We start from the raw sequence: 10,801 nt of genomic DNA, 5'->3' as shown, positions 1-10,801 counted from the left end.
CCACATAGGACTGGGGGGAGACTCCTGCCTTGAGAGCATCCTGATTAAGTTTGCAGATGACACCAAATTGGGAGGGGTGGCTAACACCCCAGAGGACAGGATCACAATTCAAAATGACCTTAACAGATTAGAGAACTGGGCCAAAGCAAACAAGATGGATTTTAACAGGGATATATGTAAAGTACTACACTTGGGCAAAAAAAATGAAAGGCACAAATACAGGATGGGTGACACCTGGCTTGAGAGCAGTACATGTGAAAAGGATCTAGGAGTCTTGGTAGACCATAAACTTGACATGAGTCAACAGTGTGATGCAGCAGCTAAAAAAGCCAATGCAATTCTGGGATGCATCAATAGGAGTATAGCGTCTAGATCAAGGGAAGTAATAGTACCACTTTATTCCGCTCTGGTCAGACCTCACCTGGAATGCTGTGTCCAGTTCTGGGCACCACAGTTCAAGAAGGATACTGACAAGCTGGAACGTGTCCAGAGGAGGGCAACCAAAATGGTCAAAGGCCTGGAAACGATGCCTTACGAGGAACGGCTTAGGGAGCTAGGTATGTTTAGCCTGGAGAAGAGAAGGTTAAGGGGTGATATGATAGCCATGTTCAAATATATCAAAGGATGTCATATAGAGGAGGGTGAAAGGTTGTTTTCTGCTGCTCCAGAGAAGCGGACACGGGGCAATGGATTCAAACGACAAGAAAGAAGATTCCACCTAAACATTAGGAAGAACTTCCTGTCAGTGAGAGCTGTTCGGCAGTGGAATTTGCTGCCAAGGAGTGTGGTGGAGTCTCCTTCTTTGGAGGTCTTTAAGCGGAGGCTTGACAGCCATCTGTCAGGAATGCTTTGATGGTGTTTCCTGCTTGGCAGGGGGTTGGACTGGATGGCCCTTGTGGTCTCTTCCAACTCTAGGATTCTATGATTCTATGATTCTACATCCCAGAGAGCTGCTGCCTGTCAGCACAGCTGGCTCCGCACTGGATGAAGCAATGGTCTGACTTCCTTTGTTCCTCTGCAACACCAATCATGGGGGCTGCCCTTCTTTCCCTGCATCTTTCCCAGCTGTGCGTTGTGCAGTGACTATTCGCAGTATTCCTAGTGTAGCCACAGCACGGATCTATATAACAGCACAACGATAGTGGCAAGTTTGGTTTCCCACCCCTTCCTTAAGGATTCCTAATACGGCCTTCGCCTGTTACAGGACTGAGTCAACAATTCCCTTTCCCGGCCAATGACCACCAGGTCAGACCCCCAGCAGCGCACATACCAAGTTAGGCAAGTTTGGGTTTGGTTTCGTTTCTTCCTTCTTCTCCATTCACAGAGTTTAGAAGGGGGGCGGAAACCAAGCTTTTTGGGAGCAGATCGCAGCCAGCTTGGAGTTTCAAAACACCCGCTTCTTGGATGGGTGAAAACTCAGGAAGCTTGGGGAAGCTTTTAATGTTTGATGTTTTATCACTTTTTATTATTATTGACAGTATTCTGTTGGGAGCCCCCCCCCCCCACAGTGGCTGGGGAAACCCAGCCAGATAGGCAGGGTATGTATGTATGTATGTATGTATGTATGTATGTATGTATGTCTGAAGCTCAACATCAAAAAAACTAAGATCATGGCCACTGGTCCCATCATCTCCTGGCAAACAGAAGGGGAAGAAATGGAGGCAGTGAGAGATTTTACTTTCTTGGGTTCCATGATCACTGCAGATGGTGACAGCAGTCACGAAATTAGAAGACGCCTGCTTCTTGGGAGGAAAGCAATGACAAACCTAGACAGCATCTCAAAAAGCAGAGACATCACCTTGCCGACAAAGGTCCGTATAGTTAAAGCTATGGTTTTCCCAGTAGTAATGTACGGAAGTGAGAGCTGGACCATCAAGAAGGCTGATTGCCGAAGAATTGATGCTTTTGAATTATGGTGCTGGAGGAGACTCTTGAGAGTCCCATGGACTGAAAGAAGATCAAACCTATCCATTCTCAAAGAAATCAGCCCTGAGTGCTCACTAGAAGGACAGATCCTAAAGTTGAGGCTCCAGTACTTTGGCCACCTCATGAGAAGAGAAGACTCCCTAGAAAAGACCCTGATGTTGGGAAAGATGGAGGGCACAAGGAGAAGGGGACGACAGAGGATGAGGTGGTTGGACAGTGTTCTCGAAGTGACTAACATGAGTTTGGCCAAACTGCGAGAGGCAGTGAAGGATAAGCGTGCCTGGTGTGCTCTGGTCCATGGGGTCACGAAGAGTCGGACACGACTGAACGACTGAACAACAACAATGTATGTATGTATGTATGTATGTATGTATGTATGTATGTATGTATGTATGTATAAATAAATCATCTTACAAACAGCCCTAAGGGGGATCTCTCTTTCTCTCTAAAGTGGGTGTATAGGGAACAAAAACTTATATAGGGAAAATAGGGAACAATTCTGAATCTTTTTTTGGAAGCCGCCCAGAGTGGCTGGGGAAACCCAGCCAGATGGGCAGGGTATAAATAATAAATTTATTAGTATTAGTATTAGTATTAGAACAACAGCTCCAAACGAACCTAGGAATCTGCCTTGCACTGACCCAACTGATGCCACAATCCTCTTGCTAACGTTTACTGCACGCTGCCTTTTTGCCCAGAGGGTCCCCAACCTTTGCCCTCTGGAACTGTATGCTCAGCGCCAAACCGCGTGCACCGAGTTGTCCTGCTGCCAAGTTCCTCGCTCTCTTCCCGAGACCGAGCATGCCCAGCCAGCCACAGCAGAGGCCATGCACCCTGCAACAGATGGGACCGTTGGAAGCTGTTTTGCCCGGAGTCGGGTGGTTCATCCATCTAACTCAGCTAGCAGCAGCAGCAGCAGAGATGGTTCTTTCCTACCCCTTGGGCTTCTGGTCTTTTGAACTGGAGAGGAACCAAGGGCCTTCTGCAAGCAAAGCAGGTGTCCTGCCACTGAGCTAAGAGCCCTCCTCCCCTCCAAGCTCCCCACAGGGTCTTTCCAGCACTGTTAGAGCAATTCTACAACTGGAGGTGTCAGGAATTGGACCTGGGAATCTTCTGCATTCTGGGCTCTTATTGTATGTTAGGTGTGGGGGAACCTTTGGCCCGCCGGATGTTGCTGAACTACAACTCCCAGCCAATGGCAAGGCACGATGAGAACTGTAGTTCAGAAACATCCCATGGGCCAAACGTTTGCCCCACATCTGCTTTAGGTGCTCGTATCACTGGACTTCGCCTCTTTCAATCAACCTCCTCCACCAAAACGTGGTTGGACGACACCTCGCATCATCCCTGAGCATCGGTCACAGCGCTGATGACTGATGAGAGCCGGCACCCAAAATAACCAGCAGACACACCGGGTCAGGAAAATCCTCTCTAAATATTTTGCACCGCCAGGTCTTCACCGGAGGAGGAGATGATGGTGTCAAGACACTCCTTAAGATCTGCGTCAAAATAACTTCACCTGCAAACCCACATCCTGCCAGCTTGAGACTGTTGTGGAAACTAGCTGCATAAAAAGGACCCTTGGGTTGTTTTGTTCAGCGTTCTGCCATTCGCACATCCCCAAATGGGAATTCATTAGCATTCCGCGTTTTTTTGTTGTTGCTGTTTTTTGCAAAGAGTGGGAAGGAAGACCTGGAAGCGCATTCCACATGTGGAAAACCTGTTGCGTCTATCTGTGCCTGAGGCTTCTGGGGACATTCCAGAGGTCTTCTCCACATGGTGGTTGCAGCACTGAGAAGCTGCCCCCGGGAGCCATTGCGTTTGTCCTTCAGACCGTGCCCAACCTGCTTTCTGCTTGTTGTTTGCCATAGCTTACCTGGACAGAAGATTTCCAGGTCTCCACCAAACATTACCCTTCCAATACATGGAGAGAGCAGGCAATGGAATGTCAACATGGCCCTGGCCATGAATTTAGAAGGAGCCTCCCTTTAGAGCAGAGCTTCCCAACCTTGGGTCTCCAGCTGTTTTTGGACTACAACTCCCATCATCCCTGACCACTAGTCCTGCTAGCTAGGGATGATGGGAGTTGTAACAGCTGGAGACTTAAGTTTGGGGAACTTAATGGGTTAAGAGAACTACATGGGACCACCATAGCTTTCAGAGCGTCGTCTCCTTTATGAGACCACTCTGACCAGCAAGCCATTTCCTGCAAGGAAAGCCAGGACCCACTTTTGACCCAAACATGCATTTGGGGACCCATTTCTTAATCTTTTGCCATCTTTTTCCATGGTGGCAGTGTTCCTGCTTCACTGTTGCTCCTGTTAAACCACCTTGGACCTACTAATGGATCCCAGCCCACGAATTGAAGACCGGTAGACTAGATTACCTGTGAGGTCCCTTCTCACTCTAGGATTTTTGTTATCCATGAGCAGGGCCTTATCTCCAAAGACCTGGACAAGATCCCGTTGGCTAGGTCTAATTTCAACTTTCAGAAAAGACCTTCGGCAGCTTTCTGACAACCCCATGCAGAGTCAGTGCATGACCTTATTATAGAATCATAGATAATGATTGAGTTAGAAGGGAACCCCCAAGGGTCATCTAGCTCAACCCCCATGCAACACAGGAATCTTTTGCTCAGCCTGGGGCTCGAACACACAACCCAGAGATTAAGAGGCTCACGCTCTACCGACTGAGCTACCTCTCCCAGGCGTTGTTCTTTTTAGAGGTCAATGTATTAATGCTGCCTTAATGTGCAACTCTCAAGTAAGTGACTTGATATTATCTCCAGGAAGAGGGGGCATTGCTCTGTGCCCAAAGGAGAGTCACAAATGAAGCCAGAAGCAGATAATGAAGCCCAAGAGAACCTCTGGGCCCCAGATGTTGCTGAACTACAACTCCCAACATTCCTGGCCATTGATCATGCTGGTTAGGGTTGAAGGAAACTAACTCAGCGACAACGGGAGGGCCCAAAGTTCCCCAAATCCTGCCCAGATCTGTGGCCTTGCAAAAACTAAATATCCAGAGCCCACAAAGAGACTAAGAGTTCTGGTTGTTGTTTTTTGCAAAAAACTTTTAGAATAAGGTTTATTACCCCGTTTAAAAAAATAGATATAAAATAACAGCACGTTCTGCCCAGCAGAAAACATTATTCTCAAGACTTTCCCGTAGCCTTGCTTTGTGCAAACAGTTTTTCAGTTATGAGTTATGTAAACATTAGAAGTCAAGTGTTCCAAGTTCCACCCCTCCTCCTCCTCCACCACATACAGTAGAACTGCTACAAAAATAGGTATGTTCACGACGGACACGTTTCCAAAAATCCCGACGTCCGCCTGCACTGCTGCAGTCTGCACATCCCAACAGTCACTGCGCCAAAGGAGTCTCCGCGCAACTCCAAGCTTTCCGCCACAGCCGACTCGTCACCCTGAACAGGGCTCCCTGCGAGCCAGCGGATCGCTGACCTCAAGGTCATAGCTGTGCGCTTGTTTTAAAAGCGGCAACAGACAAGAGCGACCTCCGGGGGCTCGACTTCCTCTCCCGTCGCCGCCTTCTCCCAGCCGCACCAGCCGATTTAATGCAAGCCCCTTACAACTTGAAAGGGAACGATTCCAAGTAATCCTTTAAGACCGGGTTGAGGGGGATGCCCCTTAAGTTCTCTCTGCCGTACGTCGCCACGATGTTTTTCCGGCAGAGCTCCTGCAAGGACCGCATGCGCTCCTTGCGCAGCGGGGCGGCCAAGACTTTCCGCGGGGAGCTGACATAATGCTCCAGCAGCTGGAAGAGGCAGTCAAACACCTCTTTGCTGCCGTCCAAGCTGAAGCGGCCGGCCTGGAAGACCACGCGGATGCTCGTGGGTCCCGCGGCAGTCTTGACGCTGACGGTGAAGAAGCAGTTCTTCTGCCGGCTGTCCCGGATGAGGAAGGTCCCCACGGGCTCGCCTTTGAGCTTCTCATGGGCCGCGTTGACCGACAACGGCCCCCAGTAAAAGCCGCACTCATCCAGCAAGGCGCTGGTGCGAATGATGGTGCTGAAGTCCGCCTGCGAGCGAAAGGTGTGGAAGTGGGTGTCACGGGGCGCTGGCACGGGGCTGGCACAGCCGAGAGCGCGAGGGACTCGGGCTTGCAGGGCTTCCCGCAGCGAGGGCTCAAGTCGACACCTCAGGCCTGTCGCGATCCCATTCTCAGGAGTCACGCTGCTATGTGCTACCATCCTACAGACTTGGCCCACCGGTGTGGTCTTCCATAGCCTCCAGGGCCTGGGGAGCTCTACTGCGATGGGGCCCTCCTGCAACGAGAAAGAAAGAGAGAAGCCACAGGTCAGGAGAGGTCTACCAGGAAGGAACAGCCTCTCGAGAAAAACCACAAAACTTTGGCTGATCTGCGCCAAGACAACACTCCCGTCTGAGCGAGCTCATTCATGTCTTCCTCCTCTCTACCCCCACCCCACCCCCGTTTGAAAAGGAAAAAAAGAGAATTAGCCTAAGCAACATTTACACATGCTCACAAGTGGTTTCCTCCTCTCAGCCGCAGAATATATCAGAGGCCCGCTGATGGGAATCGCCGGTTCAGAAGCCCGCCTTTCCCATCTGTTGATTAAACCCGATAGCGCTGTTACTAACACAGCGCTAGAATTTATCTCCGAGGCTGCTCTCCGTCCAGGAACAAACTCACCCCACACACACACACAAAAAGGTGTCACTTCCGAGTTCATCATTTCACCCCTCCTGCCCCACCATAGTAAGATGGTGCAGTCCATGCTCTCCCCTTTTTTCAGACCCCCCCCCCTTTGGTTTTGCTCTGAATGTTTATGAAGAGAAGGAGGAGGAGTTTTCAGAGAATCGTGTATATATATAAATATATGTGCCGCTTTCTGAATGAATAAATGCAGGGCTGCGGCTGTGGCTTACTGGGGCAGCTGTATGCTGCAGTGGGGAGGGGAGCTGGAATCATATAATTGTTGGAAAGACCCCCCCCCCCGGGGTCACCTAGTCCAACCCCCTGCAACGCAGGAATCAATGTGGAGTCGTGCAAGAGAAACGTCCCTGCGGATCACGCCCCATCATTTTTGCTCTTGCAGCAGCCTTTGCTGGCCTGGGACTCCCCACACCCCCCTCCAGATGTTTCTGGAGCGCACCTCCCATCCGCACTGCTGATGGGAGTTTGTGGCCCAAAATGTCTGGAAGCCCCCAGGTCAGCAAAGGGTGCTCTGCCTCTGTGCTTCGAAGCACGGGGACTCAGAAAAGAGTGGGATTTCTCCAGTTTGGGATCAAATCCCCCCCCCCCAGAGCAGGCACAGCTTGCCAATATGAATAGATTCCTTTGTGCAAACCAGAAACAACAATAATTCATGTGCGGCTTGCCCGCTTGCCAAATCACTGAGTCGCCCTCTTGGAGAAGTGCTTCCCCTCCCTCCTGCTTTGCAGCCCCCCCCCCCAAATCTCATGGGATCTTAAGGCTATAATCTCCCCCATGCACACACAAATCAACCTCTGTGAACTTGTAAAGCATTCTTCCACTTGCTCCTAGACTCTCTCTCTCTCTTTTTTAAAAAAGAAGAATCGCTTGCACTCTAAGTGGTCCAGTTTAAATGGCTTCCTATTATTGATATATCTTCATCATCCACCGGTGTGGGGAGGGAAGCAATCCCTTCCCTGGGCCAAACTGCTTGGAACTGCCAGAGATGAGTTCCTAGCCCCCAGCATCCACTAATCCGACAGCACACGGATCGATACATCTCCTTCACCTGCCTCGACCTTCCTGGCAAGCATAGATTTTAGGATTCATCCTCTTCCCCCCCCTCCCCAGTCAGTTTATAGATCTCGGTTGGCACGTCACTGAGAATGCACAATGCATTCTCAGAAATCGAGCCTCCCAGGTACTCCTGGAAGGTCTGCAGCCGGTCAGATTCTGAGTCGGCGACACAGACTCTTTAACTGCTTTCCCAAGTTGCTGGGAAGCAACAGCTGGCATCTGTAAGGTCTCTATAAAGTGCCGAATTCGGATCTCGCTGCAAGACCGGTGTCAGCAAATACCACTGCCAGGCAGCGATGAATAATATTAGGAGTCATGAACATTTTACGGGACCTCACGAACGGGAAATGACTGATCTGAAAGAGCGGCTCAGGAGGGAAGAAGGCACGGAGGTGGCAGCCGGTTGCCGGGGACCACTCTAGGCTCAAAATAGGATGGAGAGCAGGAAAAGAACGGAGGGGGGGCACTTATCTCAACCCTCCCCACCTCACTTTTCAGCACCCAACATGCTATCACAAGCAAAGCGATATGGGCCATTTGGTATGCTGCTACCACCAAGACCACCGAGTCCATGCCCTCCAGTTTTGCAACGTTCTTTGTTCTCCAAAGAGCCTTGTGCAACTCCAAAGCTTGCTTCCCTTAACCTGCCCACAAAGGAGCCCTGTGTCACTCAAAAGCTTGCTACTTTGCTCCTGGAAATGGCCTGTGTGGTTTTATTTTATTATATAGTATTGCAATAAATCTGTAAAAAGGCCTTGCCTTTGAAAGAGGGCACAGGGAATATTTGGGGCAAGGCGAAAACGGACAGATTATACTGCAATAGGTGGTTCTTACGCAATGGCAGGTACATCACTATAACCCAAATACTAATGCTTTCCTGGACAAGTTTTGAAGACAACGTTTAACTGCCATATACTGTAGTTCATCTACATACCGAGGATGAAGTAAAGCCTGTTCCTCCAGAATTTTAAGGGCTTTTGGGAGGGAGGGGGGGGAGGATAAAAGGAGCTATATCTACCAACACCTCATTAAATCTGCAATAAGTGTTAGACTTCTACATAAGTTTGGCATAAACTTCCTAAACAAGGAAATCTTGAGGGAAAGGGGCAAAGGGAAAGCAGATGGGGAAGAGCTTTGTTTTCGTAAAAAAACAAATGAAGGCGCGCCCCCCCCCCCCAAAAGACCTCTCTCGCCGCCGCTCCTTTTCCCACCAACCTCTGTTTGGGAGGAACGGCGGGCCGCTTGCGTTTCAAAGCCGTCACGATAACGCAAACAAACGCGAGAGAGACGACCGAAAGAGACGTTACAAGGTGGCGGCTTTTTAATCTGTGCTCCAGATCTCCGAGGCTGCACATTTGCTAAAGGACGCTGCGATCCGTTTCGAGTTGGGGGGTTGTGTGTGTATTTTAAGTGCGCTTGGTTTTTTTCCTAAACTGCAATCCTGCGCTTTGGGGATAGGGGCGCGCGTTTCCTTCCAAGCAAAGCAGCTCTTTTTTATTTTTTATTTTTATTTTATTTTTGTCCCCGCTCCCTAAAAATACCCCGGCAGCCAACTTTGCCCTCCCCGCACCAGAATGGCTCCAGCGGGGGCCGGATGCCAGAATCCTGCTCTGCCTCCCCCTCCCGCCCCCCCCCCAGGAAGCAGGGGGAGAGAAGCGGGCATCTCAAACCTGGCGCAACCCGGAGTGTCCGCCTTACCTCGGCGACGCGCCTCTGCTTCTTAACCACAGGGGACCGGCACTCCTGGGAAGGGTGGCCGCCGCCGCCGTCGCCCCCGCCGCTGCAGTCGCTGCTGTCGCCTTCCAGCGCCCGGCCGTGGCACCGCCTCCGCTCCGAGCTGCTGCTGGTGCTTCCCTGCCGGGTCTCGGCAGCCGCATCATCCGCTTGGGCCGCCGCGAAGCCACGTCGATGGGCGCTGCGCGGCACCGAGGCTGCTGCTGCTGCAACCGCTGCTGCTGCTGCTGTTCTCGTTGAGGCCGCGGCCCGTCTCTCCACATCGCCGCAGCTGATGGCTTTTTAACCCGCCTCTCTCCCTCCTGGCCCCTCCCTCCCGCGGTTCTGCGAAAACACGTGCCTGCCTCTCTTCGCCCAACACTTTCGCTTTCCATCCTGGCCACATCAAAGGCGCCTCTGGAGGGGGAGGGACCTGGAACTTGCGCCACACGCCCTCTTGTTGCACCCCTTCGCTTGCTGCGCGGAGGGGGCGGGGGCGGGGGCAGGCTTCAACCCACCTTTACCTGCAAGCTGCAAGTGCCGGATTTACGCATGAGCTAAACAGGCTATAGCTTAGGGCCCCACTCTCTTGGGGACCCCCCTCCCAAAAAAATTAAGTGGGGGAAAAACCTGGATGTACATTTCCAAAATATAAGATTAAAAAAAAACAAATAAAATAAAACCTTACAGCAGCAGTGGCAAATGGCTTTAGATACCCATTAGGTCCATAAATTGCCATATGTCCAGCTGTCCTTTGTCAACAACAAATTGCTGCTGTTTCTGTGTGTATTGAATATTGAAAAACAGCGGCAATTTGTTGTTGACAAAGGACAGCTGGACATATAAAGGAGGACCCCATTACCTTCAATAGTTTAGGGCTTAATCAAACCTAAATCCAGCCCTGCCTGCAACCCCAGGGATGCCAACCTGAATGAAATATTATGGGGGGGGCAGGTAAGCCCTGTCCCACATAATCGATCGGATGACACACTATTTGAATGGCAATGCCCATCGACAGAGTTGGCTCCTATGCCCCGCCACACTTCCCTGGCGCGCCCAGCCCAGAATTAGGGATCCGGCGAGAGGGCTACTGAGCGCGTGCAGAGTGCGTTCCCTCACCTCCGCGGAGAAGCTGCTGCAAGCGGACTGGCACCCGGCTCCGGCATGCCACCGTTCCTGCGAATCCCCGCAGCCCTTTCCCGTCGAGAGGTGCGCACTTACTCGGGAGTAATCCACTCGGTGGGACACGCCTCGGGTGGATCTGTCGTTGCCCTGGTTTTTGTTTGTTGGTTGTTTTTTGAGTAGGGGGCTCCGAGCTGCGACTGCAGCCCTCAAAAGAGGGAGCGGGTTCTCCTGGGCGAAGTGGGACTTGCTCCCGAGTAAAACCTACTCCGGGTTTGGGCTCCCCGGGGTTA

General features: G+C 51.2%; 1 protein-coding gene across 1 annotated transcript; it reads right to left on the bottom strand.

The window, feature by feature from the left end:
* Positions 1 to 4,990: 4,990 nt before the first annotated feature.
* Positions 4,991 to 9,626, bottom strand: SOCS1 (suppressor of cytokine signaling 1). Its single transcript, XM_033167852.1, has 2 exons — positions 9,372 to 9,626; positions 4,991 to 6,207 (listed from the first exon to the last, which is right to left on the bottom strand). Exon 2 carries the CDS (start codon positions 6,130 to 6,132, stop codon positions 5,509 to 5,511), a length of 624 nt encoding a protein of 207 aa, XP_033023743.1. The 5' UTR covers positions 6,133 to 6,207; positions 9,372 to 9,626; the 3' UTR covers positions 4,991 to 5,508.
* Between the last annotated feature and the right edge of the window lie 1,175 nt (positions 9,627 to 10,801).

The sequence above is a fragment of the Lacerta agilis genome, chromosome 13 (genome assembly GCF_009819535.1).
Source record: "Lacerta agilis isolate rLacAgi1 chromosome 13, rLacAgi1.pri, whole genome shotgun sequence".
Taxonomy (NCBI): Eukaryota; Metazoa; Chordata; class Lepidosauria; order Squamata; family Lacertidae; genus Lacerta; species Lacerta agilis.
This window is presented reverse-complemented; position numbering and strand designations above follow the sequence as displayed.

Bases quoted from the DNA above. Each gene is read 5' to 3' on its own strand.
- SOCS1 (XM_033167852.1), bottom strand. From the start codon at position 6,132: ATGGTAGCACATAGCAGCGTGACTCCTGAGAATGGGATCGCGACAGGC.